Source organism: Diadema antillarum, unplaced genomic scaffold, assembly GCF_040938485.1.
Source record: "Diadema antillarum isolate AM-2024a unplaced genomic scaffold, OU_Dant_1.0 seq00000507_RagTag, whole genome shotgun sequence".
NCBI lineage: Eukaryota > Metazoa > Echinodermata > Echinoidea > Diadematoida > Diadematidae > Diadema > Diadema antillarum.
Window position 1 is genome coordinate 965,937 of NW_027271462.1, and position 25,401 is coordinate 991,337.

Below are 25,401 nucleotides of genomic sequence, written 5' to 3' on the forward strand. Positions count from 1 at the left end.
AAACATGAAAGCATCACTACAGCTGCATTCACACACACTGGAAATGAACAGTTTTTGAAAATCTACTTTTGGCAACGCTATGCAAAAAACACTATTTTTTGTGTGTGGGCACCCAAAAATTTTGAACTCTTACGTTGCACATCGTGATGCGAAAAATCAGTCCCACTTGAATTTCTTTTTGAAATTCTGATGATAATTTGTCCTGTGAGGTATGTGTGAATGACACAGGAGGGCACAATCAAGTTTTTAAATCCCATAATGCAACTGTCTACAGCAGGTCCATACACTCGGAAACTGTTCACTTGTTTAGGTATGGAAGCTCAGTCTTGAGATTCTTGAGATTCAAATGCTTCATCTGCAAGTGATTTTTCTTTCTCCTTTCATTTTGACTTGATTTCTCTTTTCATTCCGTGTACGGTCAAACAGAGCTTGCACTGTGCACCGGCACAGTGTTGTTGACATTGTTATGGATGTTCAATAGCACCACTGCCGTTTGAGTGTTTACAGTTATATGCGGCAGGGAGAATTTGTCCTGCCCAGCATGTTCTTGAATACAGTGACAAATAATCTTGATTTTGGCATTTTGATTGAAGAACCAATAACTCCTGCGTGTGAATGCAGTTATTGACCCTTGACCCTTGACCCTAGGGAGACTGACCTGTAGGAGGGTTGTCTGTAGCCGGGCTGAACGGCAGGGTGGGGCTCGTTATACGTCTGCATGGTAGGGGGAGACTTGGGTGGGTAGCCGGACCCCATCCCCTGGGTGAGCTCTGGGGGAGGGGGAGGGAGTGGGGCGTCATCTCCATAGGGTTGGTCAGGCGATGGGGGTGGGGGCAGATCATCATTCTTGTATGGTGCGGGGGCATAGGACTGGAGACCTGCGAGAGATATAAAAAAGTCTTAAGTTGAATAGTGACCACTAAAATCAAATCAAATACATCCCATCTAATGACTGTTAGTGTTACAACACTTGGGTATGCTTTGCACTATATGGGCACAATGTTACACAAAGTAGATGTCTACAATATTAGGAGAAATGTGCCTCACTAACCGATTTACATGGATGATGAACCCTGATAAATGATGCTGAACACAGAGAGAGCTCATATGATGCTACTCTTTGTAAATACAGTGTGTGTCTGACAGAAAACTGCTAAAATACCATTAATCTTATAATAAATTTCCTATTCATCAAAAAACCCAGTACATACACTGTTGTACATCCACTTCCAGACCAAAAAAATATCTCTTCTGTACAGGGTATCACTTAAATTCCGCTTTCTAATCCACTATCTTCATTAACACCAATATATATACTTTCAGCCCTTTGAATGCATATATCTGTACATTAAACATTCTGTTGTTCTCTAACCATACACCAGTTCTTCTCTATCCCTTTTTTTTTCCTCCATCTTTCTCACTCTCTCTTTTATTTTGACAGACAGACTCACAAACTCTTTAACAGACAGAGATACACTCACAAATTCTTTCCCTCCCTCTCTCTCTTAAAGTTATTATTTACCATTTGCGGATGAAACGAAAACCTAGGTAGCTTTAGTGCTTCAAAATAGTTCTAAAATGTGAGTTAGGGATAGAAACAACCAATGTAAAACTTTGAATCAGTATAATCAATGTTAAGTATTGTTAAATACACAAAATGTGAACAATAGTTATAATGAGAATGTTTCCGGACTAAACCGTCTACAGTTATGGTTTACAGTATCTTCTAGGCTTTATTGTAAAAATGTTTCTTATGGTAGGATGTTTTGTGATACAAGAGACCTACACATATGCATCAAATGTGATATCCTGAACATTTTTGGAATCACTGCTCCCAAAGGTACAAGACCTTTAATATTTCATATATTAATGTACATAAACCACAGGAAAAACAAGTGTGGCACTTGAAGGAATGTTGAACTTGCAATATATCATGTACTCGTGCAATGTAACCCTGTACATCCTTTTCTTCTTCTTGACTGCGTATATTAAAAGAATCTCTTTACCATACAACGGCAAGGACAGACAAGATCGAAAAATCTTGTCCTTGCTGTCTGGATGTCTTGGCTCACATCCCAAACAATGTTCCTAACAGCCTGGGGGTACGACCAATGACATTCGCCGACTCTCATCACACGCTCAAGTTTCACATTCTTTGGTGGATGGAACAAAGGCGGTGTCGGGTGTTTGGGAAAACTGGGCACAAGTCTGGCTTGAGGAGGCCCATCATTCTTTCAAACAAAAATAGTGACAAGGGAAAATGAGCGAGTATACAGGATAAAATAGAAGATGAGGAAGATTTTTATTTCCATTCATTAAATTCCTCGTCATCTTCTGGAATCCTACATTATAACTTTGCTCACTTAGAACTGAAAATCAACTCCCTAGATTGTCATTAACTTTGAGACCCCAAAAAATGAAATTCTGCATTAAACATGAGGGCAGAAACCAGATTTCTCATCATTTCTTTTTAGAAGAGAGGTTTGAGTGCCAGGAATGCAGGTGATGCCAACCCTAGCATTCCTACATCAGTACTTAAGGAAAACGTCAGCTAAGAATGAAAATGTTTTAGCCCCTGCAGCATGGGGAATCAAGGGTGTCCCGATTCATTCCCTGCCCACCTGCGTACATTCGAAACCCACGAATAGCACCTATCAGCCAATATGTGCATCTAAGCTTACGCTCATCGGTAACTGTCAACTCCGATCGAAATTTTTCGGCTGTGCGCGCACCTACATATAGTTCAGTGATAAAGCTATACATCATTCGTTACGGGGAGTCTCCAATATATCCAAGCCAGGCCAGGATTCCCCCACTCCGTGGTATCCCTATACTACTGTGACTTTAAGGACAGGAGAGTCTGGTTTGCTTCCTCGATGGAAATGCTTTCCATGCTTGGCAAACTCTTTCGCTTTGCTCGCAGCACATGATGTGACGTTATTCATTATTTGTAATCCAATCTATTCCTTTGTTCCCTCCTAGGTGGGGGCTGGGGGGGGGGGTGTGAAGTCAGGGGGTGGCGGTGAGATGCTGTGATACATTATAGGAGAAATAGAAGGGGATGACATGGGAAGGATTTAAGAGAGGGAAAGAGATGGGAGAAGAATGGAAAAAGGGGGATGGAGATTGAGCAAAGGTGAAAGAAGGGGAGGGTAAAAGGGGAGGGGTAAAAGGGGAGGGTAAAAGGGAAGGGGTAAAAGGGAAGGGGTAAAAGGGAAGGGGTAAATGGGAAGGGGAATGAAGGGAGGACAGGGGAGGGAAGATGGGGAAGAGAATGTATCAGAGGAGAGGGGAGGGGCAAGATGGAGAATAGTGAGAGTAAGGGAAATGATAACAAAGGGAAAAAGACAAAGGAGTGAGATGAGATGGAAGAAGAAGGAAAAGGAAAAGAAGGAAGATGACAGAAGGGAGAAGAGAGGGGAGAGACTGGCAAAAGAAGGAGAGATAAACAGAGAGAGGAAAAACAGTAGAAATGGAGGGGAGAGAAGGAAGTAGGAACCCTATACATTAGAACATACATGTAATAGAAGGTAAGGAAATGAATAGAAGAGGCTTAAGACAAGAACTGGTAGAAATAGGGCAATAAGTCTGAAAGGAATGGTATAGTTTTGGTTAAGATGGAAGACCAGATTTTAACTTCTTGCGAGATAATTAGACACCACTTATGTAATATTAAAGAGCGTACAATTCTATGAGGAATTCAAAGTTTCTGAGATGAAAATTGGTTTAGATATGTCTGAGATGTCGAGAAACAAAGAGGTCCTAATAAAAGGTGGGTCCCTCCTCTGAAAATATTAAGACCACTTTGCTTTACTTTGTTTTTCATATCTCCGCCATTTCAAAACCAATTTTCATTAAATAAACTTTTAATTCCTCTTAATAAACTCGTATGCTCTTTTGATATTTCAAATAAGTGGTTTTCCATTATCTTTCAAAATGCTAAAACATGAATCCCCATCTCAACCAAAACTATATCATCCCTTTAAGGTGAACTTGCCCTTTAAGAGGAAAGGGGGAGATGAAGCAGTATAGGAAGAGAAAGATGGTGAGCTGAGAGAAGGGAGGAACCAATGAGGGAGGGGAAGGGGGGCAGTATTCGCCCCTGTCTTCACACCTCTGGCCGACGCATTGTCCGCACTCCTCACCCCAAACTATGACAGCAGTGTATCGGGTTACGGGGCACAATGGTAAACTATAACCTCACAGCACGCTTCGGTATGTTGTTCTTGCATGCTAATGGTTTCTCAACAAACAAGGGAGCCTACATTCACCTACAAACACATCGTGTTGTACCCAATACATACTGTAAGTAACCCATACATACACTGTACATTGCACTGACACTAAGATGGAAGTACCATGGTCTTTACTTGCTACTGGGTTCATTCCAAAAGTAAATGAATATTGGCTCTCGATGATACATGTACCATCTTTTCATTATCAGAGCTGAAAGGAATGAAAGGAGATGGATATGAATAAGAACATGATGCAGTGTAGAAGAAGAAAGAAGAAGAAAATGAGGAAGAAGTAAAAGTCGTAGATTTTTGGCAGTGGTAGGCAGTAGTCACATGATCTGACCAGTCTCGGGTACGTTTATGAACTCACTGCTGGCGCATAATGAAGGTTTCCACACAATTTTCACTTTCAGGGAGTTTTGGGGCAATTGATAAACGCAAAGCTGTTTTGATTATGGGGTTAGAAACATTAAAAAAAACTGCTATCTCAAATGTGTTGGAGCCAGAAATGCATTTCTGTGGGGATGATAAATGCTAAGTCATTTTGAAATACATTTATAGCTGGGATCTGCCCATGCCAATCACTGCCAACTACACGTCTCCACTCCTCAGGTCAAACTGCGCAATGGAGCTATGCAGTGGCAAGGCCTCCCTCTCAACTCATAATAGAGATCTGATAAACGCAACAACTCAGAGAAACAAAATCCAAAAGGCTTTTGCAAAAGTGTTTTGATAGTGGGGATCAAACATGGGAAAGATGATAAACATAGCCTTGGTTAATTCAAGTTTGATCAATTTTCCTGGCTTTGGCCTCTGCTGGTGTCAATTGTATAATCTGGATGTCCAATGACTTATTAATTTGCCTGACGTAAATCAAGAAATAAATCTAAAGAGCCAAAATGCAAATTTGGGGATAAACAATCCACTGGACCATGAAATATTTACCGCCACAAACACTGGGCAACAAGACTGCAGACCTTCTGTGCAAAACTTGTCCACGAGGGATGACGAATTCATTCCACGGTTCGGCAAGCTTATCACGCCTCATCGCGCAATCCCTGTCGTATCCAATCATCACGCTGCTTTGATTCTCGCCGAGTGCCCAGCCAGGAGGGGGTAAATTGGTTGATGAGGACATGCTACTGGGATGCAGCGCACTCTCTCTTTCTATCATTTCTCCTTTCTACCTGCAATACAAAATACACCTGCACGCTTGATTTTGCATGACCTTGTACTAAATGTCCTCAAAACTTCACTATAGGGAGAGGATAGCTATGGATCCATTGTAGACTAGATTAAAGGACAAGTTCACCTTCATAAACATAAGGATTGAGAGAATGCAACAATATTAGTAGAACACATCAGTGAAAGTTTGAGGAAAATTGGACAATCGATGCAAAAGTTATGAATTTTTAAAATTTTTGTGTTGGAACCGCTGGATGAGGAGACTACTACAGCTTGTGAGTCATATGCGTACAACAGTATAAAGAAAATGTAAAAGAAAATTCAACATATTTTCACTTTTTTCGCATAATAAAAGAGCTCTTGACTTGCCTCTTTCTAAAGGCAGGGGGAATAATATTGCCCATAACATTTGTCGGTAACGAGTCAGGGGAATGTGTACTTTTTTCAAAAGATGGAATTTTGTGAAATTCTCTTTATATTTTCCTTATATTGTTGTACGCAAGTTATTCATACACTGCAGTAGTCTTCTCATCCAGCGGTTGCTGCACAAAAATTTTAAAAATTCATAACTTTTGAACGGATTGTCCAATTTTCCTCAAACTTTCACTGTGTTCTACTAATATTGCTACATTCTCTCAATCCTTATGTTTATAAAGGTGAACTTGTCTTTTAAGTCATCTAGGATCGTGTTTTGCAGCTCTTGACCTTCAGTAAAAAGACCACACTACGATGATGACTACCGGTACCACTAATAATGATGACTAGATCAAAGAATAACACAAGAATAAAAGATATTAATCAGCTGAGAACGAGTTCTGAGTATACTCTGGCAAGTGTCCGAGATGGGAAATGCATGTTGTAGCAAAATCAGCCCGTCCTCAATGGATTAATTAATAGTGACATAGAAACAACAATAAGAATGATGATACTAATAATAACAAAGAGAATAAATGGAATTACAATAAAAAAGATTTATTACCACCATCACCATCATAATTCTGACAATTTTCTAACCAGAACCCCTCCTGTATATATTCAGTAAATTAATGTACCAAGAAGATATTCATTCATACATCCAACCACTGTCATTCACCTTGTTTGTAGTGTAATGTTTGTAAAATTCACCCAGTGAAAAATGAAAGAACATATCGTCGCTGCGGTGACAAGACCTTGTATCTGCAATTTTGGTGAAAATGACCTTTTTGGATTAATGGTCAAATAATGGGTTAAGTGATGTCCTGTCCAAATTCCAACAGTCTTACTCCAAAAATGAAGCCACCGCGGCATGTCAAAGGAAAGGCTATCCCATTCACCACAGTGCTTTGGCCGCCATGTTTTTTGGCTCTCCTGAACATTTGACATTTTGTAGATACGAGGTCTTGTCGCCCCAGCGACGATACATTGTATGTACCTTGTGAGTTGCATGTGTTTTATGTTACTTATTTTTTTTTCCTTTGTAGTGAGAAGCTAGTATGGTTCCCTCTATTATTCACTTTTTTCTTTATTCTCCACTACTGCCCCTCAATGTTTTTTCTTATTCTGAGGGATAGGTATGCAATTCATTTTTTTTTTGTTCACATGACATGTATAAACTGACATTGTCATGTTCTAATCCCTTGGTGGTCTACTGTCCTCTTTCACAGTTTAATTTTTCTTTTTGGGAAGGTGCTAGGGGATAGGGGGAGTTGGTAAGAATATTTCCCTAGTAATGACTTTGCCATATACGAGATTAATGAACTTCACTGCCCAAGGAGATCTTAATTGGCTTTCCTGTTAAGCGCTGAAATCTCATGGCTACAGACGTCAGGTGTGAACGGTCCTAGTTCTTCAGATACACACCAGCATGAAAAATGTATGGCACTTTCACACTGAAGATATGAATAATTTGCCAGCATCATGATTATTATCTTTATTGCATTCATCCTTTGCCCAATTTTTAACTTCAAAATGATTTCTTTCTCTGAAATTATGCAATCATTTGGGAGGGAGAATGGGGGACACAGAGACAAATCTCTGACTTTAAGAGACTGCAGTAGGTATGAGGACAGTCAATACGATTCCATAACCCCTCAATTTTCAGTAGGATATGATCAATGAAAAATAACACAACTACTAATACAATTACACCTGTAACACTGAAATCAAAGTTATCAATATTGATTCATAATGATGATGATAACGATGATGATGATGATGATGATGATGATGATGATGATGGTAAGTGGTCATCTTACTATCTTTTGATCATACCATAATTCTTATCTTTGTTACTACTGATAACATTAAAAACTGATCTTCTTTTTTTTCTATTTAACAAAAGTTACTTGTATAACAAAAATGTTACTAAGATCATTTTTCACAAAAATATATTACCCCTACCCAACCCCTCCATTCCACCATGCTAAGCAATATGATGGTATTTAGCCAACATACCAGATGGATGAGGAAGGGGTGGGTGGAGGGGGGGGGGGGGGAAGAAAAAATGCCCAAGTCAAGAGACACATGATTTGAATGTATTGTATTTGCCTAGAGGCTGGGTATGTTTGAAATGTCGATCCTGATCACAGTTTACAGCAGTAAAACAGACGAGAAAACCTCCCACTGGGGAAGAGTTAAGCCTCAGTACATGACTGTAGACAGACTAGGATGGAATGCTTCTTTCCTACTGTCATTACTGCTTTTTCTGATTTTTTTTTTTCTGATGGGTAAGCCCCCACCCCCATGCCCCCCCACCCCTCCCCCCCCCCTGCCCATAGTCCCTCCAGTTTCCACAAGATTTGATCAGTAATCCTAGCCTGTCTACAGTAGTGTAATACTAGTACTGATAAATTTATTACCATCATCACTATCATTATCATAACAATAGGAGCATCTTATGATTATAAGAATATGAGATCATACTATTATTATCATTATCATTATTATTACTATCATTATTATTATTATTATTATTATTATTATTATTATTATCATCATCATCATCATCATCATTCTTATTATTGTTATTATTATCATTATTATTATTATTACTACTACTACTACTACTATTACTATTGGTACTATTAAGACTATTATTGTTATCATCATCATCATCATCTTCATTACTAACAATACTACTCTCAAGCACAAATATTGTAAAACATGATACATTCGCAGTATGAAATTTTCGCGAATTGGAGCTGATGGCCTTTTTCGCGTCATGCAGTTTTCGCGAATTGCCACTGGCACTCAATGCATATAGTGTAGACAAGAACATTTGTGTGCATTTAAATTTCACAAATCTTGGCTCTCGCGAAATTCGCAAAATAAATATGCACGCGAACATTCCTTATTTTATAGAAGTCTTTGGCAAGCTTCTTTACTTTGATTTAAATTCTTGCACACACACACACACACACACACACACACACACACATTAAAAACAAGCAAACTAATCTCACAGTTTCTCTTTTTAGCCATCTAGGGTATAATATAGACTACTTTTCTCTGGATATGATTCTTTCATTGCCAAGTTCCACAGCAGAGCTTAGAGCTTTATCAGGAAGTGGTGATGGGCAAATGAACGTAAACCCCCAGTCGATGAAAAGAACATTTTATGGCTGATTTTTCCCTGCGTACCAAAGAGAAAAAAAAAAATGGCATGCGGAATATGAATAGCCACTGGCAATCTGTCCACACATAATCAGTACAAATGATACTCAGTAGACAACATTCTTGCTGAAATTGATTTTTTTTTTTGGTATGGCGATGGTCCATAAATCAGGTGCCAGTGATAGGTTGATGGGGGGACCAAGATGAGGATCCATAGTGAGTAATGAACATGATGTACATGTACCCGCTCAATTTACATCATACATCATTGAGAATCAGGGTATGATGGGGGGGAAGAGAGCAAGAAAAATATGTAGAATCACTTTGTTTATAGCTGTTTCTTATTTCATTGCTTTATCCTAAATCTATGCATCTCATCTTTCATACACTCACTCCATAAAGCTTTACATGCTGGCATGCTTTACTATCTATTTTGTTGTTGAGCTGTATCAGCTAGAAAATTGAAGAAATCATTAGATGTAAAGAATCATATAAACACATTCATGCACCACATCTCATTCCGCTTTTGAAAGTCTGCTACACCTAATTAGAATTCACTATGCCCAATCACGAGTTACGACACCCATTTGGAATATACTACAGCCCACTGAAATTGAATGTTTAGTGGAATATCATTATTGTGACCAATAACACAGATGATGACAAAACTTCTATTTAAACCGCGAGTAGTAAAAATGATAGTGACAGCAACAAAAATTGTAATGATTATAACAACACATATCATCATTACTATCACCATGTAAATTCATAAAATATATCCATCCTCGTCAAATGATTGACAAAGAGCTATCATGTGACTCGTCTTCAATTTAGTTTACGAAAGGCCCAAATGTACTTTTCACAGGGTGATAGTATACTAATGACCAACAATTCATCTGTCCTCAGCTGCATTGCCTGTGTTAGTTTTTATAAATGAGTGCTGTGCAGTTAATAGCTTGGAACTGGTGCAGGCCTGAGCATCTTGCAAAAATGGCTGCCACAAACTTTGAAACATGTCACCATTTTATGAAACAAATAATGCCAGGCATTAGTAAAATCACCTACCCTCCAAAACTTTTGAACAGTCAGAAACACATTCTGCTTTGCCTATTGTTTCCTACTGTTCAAAGGTTAGTATAAGGTAGACAATTCTAACCAATACCCTGTGTAATGTGCATTATTTGTATACTATAGTTATGAAAAAAATCACTCAGTATTATTTTTATCTACAATTTATCTTATCTAATATTCCCTAACATTCATATATCATAGTCTTGCTCATTACAGCTCTCTTCCTCATTCCACTTTGGACAAGCCTGGGAAACAAACCTACCAATACACACACACACACACACACACACACACACACACACACACACACACACACACACACAAGGTGTTCACCTGTCTCTGCTGTCAACGAGGCAAGAGATTTGGGGCTTTAACCCCTCCCTCCATCTCACCATCCATACATCCATCCATCCCTGCCCCCAAGCAACCTCATCATAAATGTCAGCTGGTGTGGATGGAATCACCATCCAATATACAGCCACTGCTTTCCCCCTTGCAGAAAAGGGGTTTCACACTTGCCGAAAACACATTTGAATGTGATAGGCCTATCTACAAACTCAATTTGTGCAAATTGAGCAATACCAGCAAGTATGACACTCTGCCAGCCAACTTAGATGTTGTTGGGTTTTTTTTCCAAACAAGGTCTATTCAATTGCAATGGGTCAGTCATGGTAAAGAGGTATTCACAATCAGTTTTGCACCATTCAGAGTGCTCATTTTCAGTAAGAATGGTTTGACCACTTGAAACACAATTGCAGAGGTGGAGCCATGCTTAGCTTGACCAGTCCATCCTCATATTCGCTTCCATCACGGTGGGAACATACACGGCCAGAGTGTCATGTTTGATAATACAGACCATGGGGTTCATGACGAAACACTCGTGTGAAGTGCCTGTGGCAATTAGGAATTAGTGAAGATTGTCATCTCAGTGCCTGAATGCTCCATATTTCCCAAAACAGAATCAGAAATAGGTTTCAGAAATTGGATTAATTACAAGTTATTTTGTTCAGTCTGAAATCCCTCAGAGCTAGCTACCAATCTACTCACCCAGGTCACTAGCAATCCCAAATATTCCAGGCCAGAGAAATAAAAAGAGAGAGAGAAAAAGAGACAGAAAGAGAGACAGAGAGGGAGAGAAGATGTGGGCGGTACCACCTTTACCAGAGGTATGAGGAGCCAGTTCCATCATTCAAAGAATCATCCACTTTCATTTTCGTTTACAAAGTTTGAATGCCTCTTACCTATTTAAACTGTCACAAGCAATCTAAATAACATAGAAACTCATAGATATTCAGGTACTCTAAATATCACCATAAGATGCCACTTTGATGGGCAAGTCTTAACAAAGACTTTAAAAAAAATAGGATGATGTAGGGCATCTTTGAGATGGAGGCATGCCATATGTTCAATAAAAATCATATGCATTTATGTGTAACATGGACCATTTTATTCAGGTTGCAAGGGGAAATATCACTATGAAATATTCTTTTGCATCCTTCCTATCATCCTGTATCTGTGGGAAAATGTCATATATCAAATAAATATTGTAGGTAGCTTATGCAAGCGTTGGACAAATCTCGATCAAGCTGTTGGCATGCTGTGGATAGCCTTTGATTTTGTGAAGGGAGAAAGTAACCAAATTTGAATATATGCTGGGACAATGTTCCAATGCTGGGATGAATATGCGTTTTCCTTCTCTTTGCATTTGTTTTGTTTTCTTTCTCTCTTTGTTTGTGCTAATTTTTTTTTTTTTTTTGGTGGGGGGGGGGGGATGGGGCTTAATATCTCAAGGTTTGGGTTACATTTCAAGAATAACCTGACGCTAGTACACTCCACATGAAATGACCAAATATAAAGTTGAAATTACAAGGCAGGTAACACTAATCCTGTCGGCACCACCAGCCTAAAATCTTGTTGACGTTCTATGCAGGGAGGTGGTCCCACCTCCCTGTTCTATGTAAAGATATTGCCCACTGGACTGGAAGGAACAAGGAAATTTCCCAAACATTAGCAACAACAATAAATTTCTCCTTGATAGCATAGTAATTTGAATTGGAGCAGTAACATTTCCCTGCACAACAGATCAAAAACTAAGAAGGAATGAGTCAAATTGGTAAAGAATACCCTCAAATTGGCAACAATGGTTGCCATAGAAACTATGGAACAAGAGTGAAGATCTACTAAGACATCCTACATGATATCAATAGTTACGTTCAGACGGCAGGCCCTAACCTCGAGGTTAGGAAACCTCGAGGTTTAGCTCTTGCCCCCTAACTACGACGTGTGTCCACACGACGAATCTTAACCTCGAGGTTACGAAACCTCGAGGTTAAGCTTCTGCCCCCCCCCCCCCCCCCCCCCCCCCGTAACTACGAGTGGGTCCCACTCGATGTTAAAACCACAAAACCGGAAGTTTCAGCCCACACTGCTAACAATGCGTCTATTTATTCTTTAGTCTAACCCTGTCGGACTCGCTTACAGGTACTCTTTTTCTCTGTCATGGTATGCAGAGATAGCACTGCACTGATGACTTTATGCCTTTATGAAGATATTCGTCGAAAACATTTTTTTTTTAGCGTCGGAGAAGAATATAGAATACAGTAGCGAGTTTGACGTGTTCAGTTTCAGAGATCAAGTGCATGGGAAGAAAAGATGATGTTGTTGTGTCGTGCGTCATAGGTTTTTCACGTGTAGTGTATTTGTGGTGTACGTTTGGGAGGTTGACCCGGAAGCAGAGGGAAATTGTGGGGGCTGGAGTTTACGGCGAGGTCACTCTTAACTTCGAGTTCGTTGTTTTTTGTGTCCACACGGTGCTTAACTACGAGTGGGGACCCCCCGCGGCTCGTGGTTAGAGCGCTAACCATAGGCCCATTTACACTTGCTTGGAAAAATCGCGATTTTTCTAAAATCGCGACATTTGGGTGTAAGTTGCTAAGCAACTACACCCAAACGCCCTCGAAACATCGCCAGAAAAATCGCCAGCCGGAGTGCGATTTTTTGAAACTTCGCGAAGTTTGAGGCGAAGTTAGCGAGTGTAAACCCAAGCCGCAGAAATATCGCAATTTTTCATCACGTGACTTTCGGTATCGGATTGCACCGGGAGTTTACGCGCGCTCCCCTCTTTGGAACGTGTAGAGAGTACGTCGGTCACTGGCCAGAGTACTACACACACGGTATAGACAGCTGTGTACAGGTCTAAACGGCCAATCCTCGATCGGCTCGTGGTCTCTCACCTCCCTCTCCCTGATGAAACTAGTACGTGAAAACTACTACATAGCAAACTTGAAGTTCTCCAACCACGTATCATCACCCCATGACGAGTTAACAAAATTATGTTCTCCCAGAAAATGCGTTGATTCAGATTGTGGGAGTGCCCGTACTGCTCTCGATATACATTGTTTGTGGAATACAGGAGTACGTAACAAGTGTGAGTTCTTGCTGTCGCCTGATAAAATACCAGTCCTAACTTCCAAGTCCTACTTCTCACTTTCGTCATATCGGCAAAATTTCATGATCCTCCTGAATGCTGCTGTAGATGAAGTTTTACACACCTACTACGTATGTGATCTAATACAGCAAGCTCTATAGTTTTACCGTAAGTAAACAGTCGCGAGAAGCACAAATTTATGTGTGCATTGTACTGATAAAAAGCCCTGCTCAACATTCCAACCAGCTGGCTGTGATCAAAATACGTGTATACTGTATACTGCACTGCAGTGAAAACGAACAGAATAGCGCGCGCTTCCACTCAGCTGCCGTGTTGAAAAGAGGTAAATTACGCATGCGCACTACCGACCAAAAAATCGCGATGTTTCGTGTGAAGCTCAAACTTCGCATGCTTTTGCGCAAGTGTAAACGGTGGACGAAAATATCGCGATTTTAAAAATCGCGATGTTAGTAAGTGTAAATGCGGCTCATAAGATTTCTTGTGGCTCGAAACATCGAGCAAACCTCGAGGTTTGCTAACTACGAGTGCGTCTTCACGGTCCCTAACTACAAGCTCTAACCTCGAAGTTTCCTAACTTCGAGGTTAAGGGCTCCCGTCTGAACGTAACTAATGATGTTAAATAGAGGTATTCATTCATAGGACCATCTCAAGGGGATTTGCCTACTTGCATTCCTTGCAGATCCAAAGTTCATAGCATCTCTGCTGACCCTCAGCCTAACAGAATTAGCATTGAAAAGGGAGTTCTGGCTCCTGCCCTGTTCACACTTCTAAAAGGAGGCAAGGGGCAGAGCAGGGCAGGTCTAAGCTATTAAGGTAATCACATTATCAATTTGGTAAGCAGGTTAGGAGACATTTTAAAGTACACCTCCAGTCATGGCCTACTCCCAGGAATGAGAGAGAGAGAAGAATGTCTAGATATAAATGTTTATATCATTCATCCTAATTCACTCCAAGACATCAGACTTTCATCCAATGTGATTCCATCATTAATGGTCGCTGCAAGGCAGAAACGGATTGATGCATGAGACTTGCTCTAGGGCCCCCGAACATTACCTTTAATTATCCCATACATGATAATGCCCCAATCACATTGGGGTAAGGGTTGGGGTGAGGAGGGGAGGGAGATAAAGAGAGGGGGGGGGGGTTTATTAACCTTTACCCTGACACGGCTTTATTTCCTTCACGTAAGCCACAAGGTATGCATTGTGTCTGTCTTCAGGTTTTTTTGCTTTGAATATTCCACAAAACTTACTCCAAGGAATTTTATTGACCTATACTGAACACTATCACCCCCCCCCCCCCCATTCCTTTCTTCATCTATTATCTGAACAATTCGTATAGTTTTGGAACGCCATCAAAATGACTACTCCCATATAACACTTTGCTCCAAAACTCAGTCAACCACAAACCTTTCTTCCTCGAAACTCTGTGTGTCATACAGATCATTTAGGATGACAAAATTCAGACGGGAAATGCTTTGGGCACCAAATCCTCTGAAATCAAATTTTATATCATCCTCTCCGTTATTTTGTTTACAGACTGTTGTTATAAAGAAAAAAAAGCAGTACATAGTCCCATATACTTACATTTATGTCACTTCCTTTTAGAGTGCATGATCACCTGCAGGTATATTACTTGCAGTTTGTCTACATTTCTCACAGGTGAGGATACAAGATTTGCTAAGATTCTTGAGCAAACAATGACAGACAAAGTCTCAGGTTGCAGATTTCCTCTTTGTGAGCTGTGTGATTAGTCTAGATAATGTGACTTACACCGAAGAGTCCATTAATGAAAGAAATTGTACTTTTTTGAAGGTGGGCTTTGTCCAGCAGAATCGATATGACTCATGCATGCACTATGATCTCAAAGTCAAAACGCATTACATAAGCTGGGTTGAAATGATAAAAAAGAAGAGAGGCGTAATTGGGGCAGTTTCTATCATTAGCTCTTTGTTAAGTGTCCGATTCTCACGGAGGAAACGGGGTGAAAAGTAACACCACCTTGAGGTGAGTCACACGACACATCACACATCGCTTGGTAATATCTTCCCTCTACTTTTCATCTCACCGAGTCTCCTGATGATGCCACTGAGACAACCGCCAGAGAATCTTCAGAACACCGTTTAGCGAGGATGTCTCATAAGTGAGAATGGATGAGCTCATATCATCCCTCCCTTCCTCCAACCTCCCCCCCCCCCCCCCCCCATCCATACCCCATCCCAACCTCCCCAACCCCTTACGGAACAAGATAAGGATGATAGCAGGGGTGTAATGATTATTGTCATGCATAATTTCTTCACGTACATGACGTCTGCCTCACCTAGGAACTGCTTCATTAATTCTGTTAGGTACTTCCAAATTGGCACCAATAAATATTTCGCAGGAGTTCCCGAGAGACTTCAAGACGTGATTCATACCAGCCAAGCACTGTCAGGCTGACGTCATTTCAAGTGAAATTCACCTGGTACATGTATGATACTTTTCCAATCAAATTACTGGATCGTTCCATTTCTTTCTGGATATTGTAAAGTAGCTCTAAAATGGAAAGGGTCTTGCATTATTTACAACCTCCACAAGAACAAATTGGTTTCTACAGATATTTTAGCTAATGTCATTGTAGCTATATCATATGATTTTTCATTAAAATCTGTGTCCTGGTAAAACCTTTTGATGTGCATCGCGTGTGCTGGTATAGACCCTTCATCTATTCTCCTTTCTCGCCTCTTTCCTGTACTCTTGTCTCTTTCTGTTTCCTCTTTCAAAATAATGTACTCTTTTCTCTTTTCCTCTTTTTCTTTCATTGTGTTCTCTATCTTTCTCTTTACAAGAGAGGTTGTTTGTGTTTGTTTATCCGTCTGTCTGTTTGTTTGTTTGTTTGTATAGGTCTATATGTGTTGTGTACCTTTTATATTATGTTTAGCAAATTGCTTTCTGATGTTATTTAGTTTTTTTGTCCACGAGGAGACTGCAAAATACAAGTTCAGCTTTTTAGCATGTCTCCTCCATTTCCTGCAACTTTAGTTTAATTCAATTTTCATTTGCTCTTGTGATGCGTAACATTGTAAACTTAACATATATTTCTTTGTTACTACATTGTATTGATGTTGTATTATTTTGTGTATGAAAATGTTGTTGGAAATGAAATAAAATGAAATGAAATGAAATGTTGTCTTATCCCTTCCCACTCCCTTTCCTTCACTCCATGCTTAGATGTCATGTCTTTATGGGTCTTGAATGGAGAATTTTATTTCTAACTTTTTGACATGACTAACTGTAACATGGACCCGTATTTTTATGCCGTCATCATTACAGCTAAACTCCCTTGGGCTCCATACTTAAATTACAATTATCTTAAATGGGTCATAAATGCAGCTTAAATGAAGCATCTTATTTTGGGCTCTGCTCGACTATTAGGTTCCCTTTTTTCAGATCCCACAGAATATATTTTTCTTAAAAAGTTTGATATCTCCAATAATTAGTCACTGTTTTCATTTTGTACAGGTTCAGATGAGTATGAAATCCCCCCCCCCCCAAAAAAAAAAAATCCACACCACGAAATATTCCAAGTGAATGGGGTTCCAAAGAGTGAGTTACATGATGATGAAGTCAACTCCTTGTTGCTTCACTGCCCTGCGATGCCATGAAACCTGAGCGTACACAGCAACATCATTACTCAAACACTGAATTCTCCGGAATGCCGATGGAAGGTACCAGCGACTGCAGAGGACAAAAGGCTGAGGAATTTTTTATCTTCTTTCTGTTTTTTAATGTATCCTCACTTTCCCCCAGCCATTCAATTAGGGACAGTTGTATCCCCCCCCCCCTTCTGTCCAAACAGCGGAAAGGTGCGAGATCATCAGGATGCGTCAGATATTCATCAGAACACAAATCGCTCCCTCTTTGTCCAATTCCAATCTCCCCCTTTCCCCCACCCCCCCCCCCCCCCTCATCTGACATTATGGGGAACAGGTCTAATTGGGCGTGTCCAACATCCAATTTCCATGTCCCAGCTCCCAAAAGATGGTGTAATTCGGCCCATCGGCTATTGCCTCAGCAATAAAGGACAGCAAAAGGAGGGGAAAAAATGTAAAGAAGTTATCTAGGGCACTGTGCTATCTGATGCTGATCATTGTAGCTTCTTGTCAGACACATTCCTTTGCTTATCTAGTCTTCTTTCAAGGCTTACTCACTTTAAGACTCATTGCCCTCGCAGTATGCCTATACCGTATGTCATATCTTAGAACAAACTGGCTGAATATCTACTAACACACCAGCCCAAATATTCTGAATTGCATGAAGTGCCGAACATTCAATAGCACCTTACTACAAAACTTGCATTAGAAAAATAACACACATGGACATAAGAATCAAGATCGTTTCTCATTAAACAAAGAGAAAAGACAAGTGCCAAATATTTGACTACATTTTAGTCTGATAGTCATTCCATTGTCTATACATCAGGTACAAACCAGTTAGTATTTATATTTTTTTCAGTGTATAAGTGCAAAGACTTAACGGTGAATATTTCTTTTCTGGTGATTAATCTCTGCAATACTTTGTATCTTTCACAAAGAGACTTATTTCTCTTTTAACTCATCTGAACACATGATGACTTTTTTTTTTAACAATCAACTGTGTAATCATTCTGTGGTTTTCAAAATATTCCACATACAGATAGTGTGAGGTTTATGCGCATTATAGACTTCCATGTCACACTGCACACACACATAAACATACACATACCTTCTCTCTCCCTTTTTATCTCTTTGTATTTATCTACCTCTTCTCCCTTCATCTATCCATTTTCATCTTTCTATCCATCTTTCTCTCTATTCATATCTATCTCTTTTTCTCCTAAACTCTTAGCTCTCTCTCCCTGTCTATCCTATGACGACAATAAAAAAAAAATCTTTCTTTTTTTTTTCTTTCCCAAGCCTTTTATAACCTTATCTTAAGCGCAACGAATGTGATAACAACTGAAATTTCTTCATCCATTATCTAATCCACTATGGTAGACGACGTACTGGAAACACAATCTATTTTGTAATATTCATCTATCAGTGGAAATTCACCATCAAATATCTTCACTACCACTTTTTTTGAGCTTGGCATGCATGATGTTGAAAATTGCACAGAAAATGATGCACTTCAGGCTACCTTTAAAAACACATTTTTACTTTGTTCATGAATTAGGCCTACTCAGTTCACCTACCTATGATGGAATCTTATGAATTTTGCCAAGGGAAAGCAAAATCGACTGATATAGAGACATACATCATATACGACTCGGGACATGCAACATAAAAACATCATCAAATGTCATATCAACAACTTCTTGACAAAGAAAATAATGAATAGCATTCATCAGTCAGGTCGTGCCTGATAAAGCATCAAACCTTTTCAATAGGAATATCATTGACTGAAAGATGTAACACAAACTTGTCATGATGCCCACAATAATTGGAGGGCGGTCTTGAGGGAGGGGGGTGGGGGGCGTGTATATTAGCATCATCAAGAGTAATGCTGTCATGCAGTTTTGTTGTAAAAAAATGTCTTGAAATCTTCCAGTCAGCAGATTTCAAAAGGGCAATACATGATTCTCGAAATGACTCACGACAATCTGAAAAGCTTAGCAGGTGAGTGCTAATTGACGTATACCATACCAAAGTTGAGAAACCTATTGTTACTTTTATATATGTGTACCTTGTATCAAAACAGATTATAGGTTTTGCTAAAATTTCAGAATGTCATTGTCACATCTGCCAATCAAATGTGAGTATTTGAGGTGGTTTTTTTTGTTTTGTTTTGTTTTTTTGGTTTTTTTTTTGGGGGGGGGGAGGGGACCAAAAATCGATACCATGAAAACTTGTGCGACTCATGAGAATTCCATTCATTAAGTTTGGATTGATGCATTTTATTGGCCACTTACAGCGGACTTATGCTATTCAAACCGAGTCTTCAGTATCTCTCTTCACATGAACATATCAAATACAATACATCATTAAAGTAGAAGGAAACATTTCACTATGAAACAACATTGCACAAAATCTGACATGTTAAGAAATTAAAAAAAATAGGAACTTGAAATGTCAAATTATAAATGTGAAGGGAAACACAGGTTATAATAAAACAAAACACCAACTCAGAACACCGCTTATTCATAAAGCATAGCTTGCGCTTTGAACTGAAAAGAAAATTAATTCTATCGTAACATGATGGAAGAATATGTAACATGTAAATATGATATGATATTGTGTAATGATGTAAAGCATGAACACATAGTACATGGAACTGAAATGAATAATATGAAGCAAATTGGCAACGTATATGCAAATATAAGATAAATAGATTTTACAAAGAGAAAACTATAGGCAAAAAAAAAAACGATGTATGCCAAGCAAAACGAGAAAAAACAGCAAAAAAAATGTGTGAGGTGTTTTTGAAGTGCAATCAGTATGGTTCAGGGATATATTGCACAATGAGTCATGCAGATAATGCTAGATGGTATCATAATTATATGGGATCAATGCACAAAGACAGAGTTATACATATTCATGAGAAGTGTTGCTGACTGCAGTGGTACAAGAATAGTGAATTAAACAAATGTGTGTATGTGTGCACATGTGTCTAAAGTCTAACAAATGACATGCAAAGTTGGTAAATAATCAATTAGCATTTATAATTAATTCCTACCACAACTATACAGTGGATAAACACTTGTATAAAACACCATTACTTTTTTCATTTTTTTTTTATTTGATTCTATACTTTGCCCTAAAAGTGGGTGAAAAAGGAAACTTCATTGTATTTTGATGATTGATGTTTAGCAAGCAAGCAAGCATTAAATGAAAGCTCAAATAATACAGGGTTTCTCTTCTATTTTGGCTGAAATATGCTTCCGAAGCATTAGCTGCTTTGGCATACAAATGTATATCTAGTTATAAAACTTTAAATATAACCAGGGCTTGATACTCAGAGTTTTCTCTGGCTGTCCCTTTTGAGCCACTACAATCTTTCAATTTGGAATTTGGTGGTCTGAAAAAGAAATGTACCTGCCCAAAATAAAAAAAGAAATAAAAATTTTCATTCTAAATTTTAGCTGCCCGACTGGGCCACCAAAAGTGAACCTTTTTCTGGAAATTTGGTGGCCCGACATCAATTTCTAGTGGACCCGGGCCAATGGGCCACCACTATAAATGCTGAGCCCTGATATAACCATTAACATAATACGTGTATATGCATTGTGTACTGTTAAATTTCCACTGTACATTGGGCACATTTTTGTATTAATTTTTGAAATTGACTTTTTGGAACACTGCTATTCACTGTCTAGAGTTTACCAGTACATCACCTGCCCATTGTATTGGTTTGATGACAGCAATAACAAAAACAATAAGAACCAAAATACAAGGCCTCAGAAAGTTGCCCCCCCCCAAAAAAAAAAAAAAAAAAGAAAAAGAAAAAAGAAGTCATTTCAAATCATTAACATTCTCTTGTTAAACCTAAAATCATGGTAATTACTTTGACTGGACATGAATTCAAGCTACACAACTTTAACAGTATAACTGTCGCACTATAAGAAATCTGACTCTAGAAAAAATCTTTAATGTAATTATAACTAGCTTATCAGATGCCATGTTTATCAAAAGTATACTGAAACAGCAACTGCATGGGCACAAATTGCACAAATTTTACAAATGTGAAACAAGAACCAATGGCAATACTGTATGAGGAAGTCAGATTTACGACTACAGCGTGTAGATCTGTGTTGGTGACTTGAGTGACTTTGGCTTTGGCACAACACTAAAGGAAAAAGGAAATAGATTAGACCACAACTGAGAAGGCGTAAAAGGGCATCAGAAAAGAAAATAAAGCAGCAAAACTATGAGGGCAATATATTAGACAAACAAATTGAGATAACCACAAAATAATAATTGACACAATTAAACAGAGAAAATAAGTGAGCAATGGCTACAGTACGTGATAGAGATACGGAAACTGGTAGAATATGTTAATTTCCAGGAAAAGCGCGCGACTACCTCTAGCGTTGCTGAGCTCGTGATGGCGTTGCGACGTTTTAGGCGGCGGAATGGGCGGTGGCCCTGTCAATAGGTCAAAGGTCACCAAGCCAATATACCCAGTTAGCAGATGCAGCAGGAAAAGATAATAGAAATACGAGGGGGAAAAAAACATATTTTCTTGTAAAGACATAAATATTAAAGAGTTTGTGACAGAATCAACTTTTTTTGACAAGATTTCACACATACTCAACAGTCAGAGAAACCCCATGTCAAAAGATGTCATGAAACACCAATGGCTTTTAATATAAAGGTTTTGAAATTTATTACTGAAAGAAGTAGAGTGTGAAAAACCTCTCCCAAGCACAATTATGGCTGGCATGTAGATTACTAAACTCGGGCATTTGCGGCAAATGTTGCAACATCTACCTGTGTCATTGTAAAGGCTTTTCCATCATCAAAAAGATCTCATTTGTTAAACTTGTTAATAAACTTGTTTGATGCCTAGAAGGTTTTTTTTCCCCATTGAATGTCTCAAGAGCAAGTAATAAATCATATATCTATGATTGACAAATCTCAAACGCGTTTTAATAGCTAGTCACAGTTAGAAGAGTTTTGAAGTCTGAGCCTGTTTTTTGAACATTTGACCTCTGAATTACAGTTGGAAAGTGAAGAGCCAAAGCTTCAATTTTGATTCGCTTTTAGGCCAACAAACTCACACTCTCTGTGGAAACATACATGTACCATGGCACATGCATGCGTGTGGGTACTTTTGCATAGATGGGTATTTATAGCTGTGGATTTTGACTGACAGGCCGCACAGTATACGGCAAGCTACCCATGGAATCTTCAGTGCGGTTTGTGTGGACACTCAATTCAGCATCCGCACAGCCCATAAACTCAAACGCAATCGCAAAATGTCTTTTGCCGACGTGATTTCAAACAAGATCTTTTGTGCTGCCAGAAAAGCCTCTATTTTGTGTCACAATCTCACACCATTACATCGAGAATGCTACTCAATGCGATGATGACACACACTTGAAGCCTTTGCACATGAATCACCTTTTCTCCTTCGTCGTCTTCCGAGACTGAAAATGGTAAGCCATCAATGTCTCCAACTCGACTCTTAACAGCGAGCACGAAGGAAGATGAAGCATGTGGGACTATTATCGTGGCATCCTCCAAGCTCAGTTTACATAAACAATTTACAAGTCCCCATAAGATTATTACCATCCCCTTTGGTATCACACTGATGAACACTGCCATACAGTGCAACAATTGTTTCACTGTTGACATATCAAAGAATTTCTTCCATGCAACGTACCCCTATGTTCCTTTAATCACTCAGCGTCAAAACTTGGTGAATTTTTGCCCAAAGTATTTAAATAATTACCTTAAAAAAATACTGTTATCATACTTGTGCATAGTTACACATGTACACATTGATCAAACAAACATGTTGCTTTAATATTTGGACTAGTGAATTATTAAGCAATGAACATGATTCTGATAAAATTTCATGCAACATGATTCATGATGATATATTGATCGCTGGCACAGATGCAGCAGAGTTTTGTTACTGGAGAATGATATTAGTCAAACATCCACTGAATCTCTGTCAAATACAAGTATAACACAGCATGCGATGTAACATGCCATTTCCAAGAAGTACCAAAAGTTACTCCCATCAAAATGCAGATATAGCAATCAGTACTTTTGCTCATCTTTCACCTGACATACAGTGTATGTAGAGCAATGTGGATTCATCATTCTTTGAGTTACATTGTATGTCTGCACCAGCACTTTATTTTGCAACATTTCGACATCCATCATATTTCATTAATATGCAGCATTGCAATATTCATTGGGAGGAGGTGGGCGAGAGACTTTTGGATGATGTAGCAGACTTTTGCAATCCTGTATTCAATATACAGCAGTTATCTCTACAATAAACACACATTTTCTGACATGCCAATAATAATAAAAGTAATAATAATAATAATAATAATGATAATAATAATGATAATTTGCATTTATATGGCGCTTTATATGGGTGTTTCTAAGCGCACAATAAACATTTATTAATCTACTATCTCACTGTTTAGTCTAATTCCAATGCTGAAAGATATTTCTTCTCTGGCCAAAATAAGAATGAGTTTTTCTTAAATTTGCAACAAAGAATTGCACTGTATCTTACTGTTAGTGTTTAAATCATCCTTTCCACCAGATCTGAAAGAGGAAGAGAAACTTGCTGCACACATACCAAACATTCAGACTGGAATTAGGCTAAACAACAGATAGACTGGAATTAGGCTTTATACATGGTAGCACTGCGAAATTTGAAAGACAGAGAGAGAGAAAAAAGCCATAAAAGAAAAGACTTCACCCTGATATTTGAAAAGCACAGCTTTGAGAAAGAGAAGCAGTTCAATATGATTCACAGCAGAGCGCAAGTGTTACAACATTTTTGTTGTTGAAGACGTAGCACTTATGACAAAATAAATTCCAGGTTAAAAGCTGAAATTTGTTTGCTTGCTCCCTGTGCAAGTCAGGTGCACTTACCTTTTGCCGTTCCTGCCGGTTTATAATAGCCCGTAGGTTTGGGCAGTGTCGGGGGTGCCACACCTATTGGGTCAGCGGGTTAGTGTTTTGTTCGACCAATGGATGATGCAAGCGTGCAGGGCGGAAAGATGCATAATCAGAGAAGGGAGAATGGAAACAAAGACAAAGAAAAACCAGATGATTAACGACTAAATCTACTCAAACATTCTACACTACACTGGTCAACTATCAACAACATTCAATGCTATAAAATAAAATGTGTTTGGCTTGTTTTATATTTTTTTAGAGTGTGTGTGTGTGTGTGCAAAGGGGCATTGTAAGCCTAGATAGCTGATACACTGCGTAGCACGAAGTGCAGAACTATCTAGCACCCAGCAGAAGTTACGCCAGAGACTTTATACTGTACGTCCCCCCAAAAAAGAAATTACAACGGGACCCTCTGCAATGATAACTTTAAAAATAGTAAATCAATCCAAATACAATTTCAGGGTATGAAACTATAACTCATTGCCCACATCTTACCAAAAACCCCATTCGATTTGCTTCAGTGGCCAAAGAGAAATGAGGAATTATGTAGAGTATGTCAGGAATCTCTTCCCTCCAAGTTCTGTCCATTGTGTTCACACATTAAAGGATAAGTTCACCTTCATGTAGAAGTATGTGGATTGAGTGAATGCAACAATATTAGTGGAACACATTAGTGAAAGTTTGAGGAAAATCTGACAATCCGTTCAAAAGTTCTGAATTTTTTAAGTATCTGCACAATTACTGCAGGATGAGAAGACTACTACAGTGTGTGATGTCACATGTGTACAACGATATAATGAAAATAAAAAGAGAATTTCACAAAATTTTACTTTTTGAATTAAGTGCACATTTCTTGGACTTGTTACTGATGTAAATCATAAGGATAATATTATTCCCCTTGCATTCTGAAAGAGAGAAGTCGAGTGTTCTTTTGTTATGCGAGAAAAGTGAAAATAAGCTGTATTTTCTTTATACTTTCTTTATACCGTTGTACTCAAGTGACATCAAGTAGTCTTCTCATCCAGCCATGACTGAGCAGAAACTTTAAAAATTCATGACTTTTGAACGGATTGTCGGATTTTCCTCAAACTCTCACTGATGTGTTCTACTATTAAATATTGCTGCATTCACTCAACCCAAATGTCTATGAAGGTGAACTTGTCCTTTAATAAGCAGTTCCAAGAGCATCCAAGTGCTAAGCTTGACATCATGACTCATGACATGCTTTACAACAATCCATATTTGTCTGTGACCACTCAACCAAA

At 38.8% G+C, this 25,401-nt stretch overlaps 1 protein-coding gene across 1 annotated transcript in view; it reads right to left on the reverse strand.

Moving 5' to 3' along the window:
- Positions 1 to 25,401, reverse strand: part of LOC139734038 (lipoma-preferred partner homolog) — a 51,645-nt gene that overhangs the window by 13,833 nt on the left and 12,411 nt on the right. Inside the window, exons 2-4 of the mRNA XM_071644845.1 lie at positions 24,110 to 24,172; positions 21,569 to 21,631; positions 659 to 878 (exon numbers count right to left, since the gene is read on the reverse strand). Of these exons, the coding sequence (XP_071500946.1) occupies positions 659 to 878; positions 21,569 to 21,631; positions 24,110 to 24,172 (346 nt within the window). The remainder of the gene's footprint in view (positions 1 to 658; positions 879 to 21,568; positions 21,632 to 24,109; positions 24,173 to 25,401) is intronic.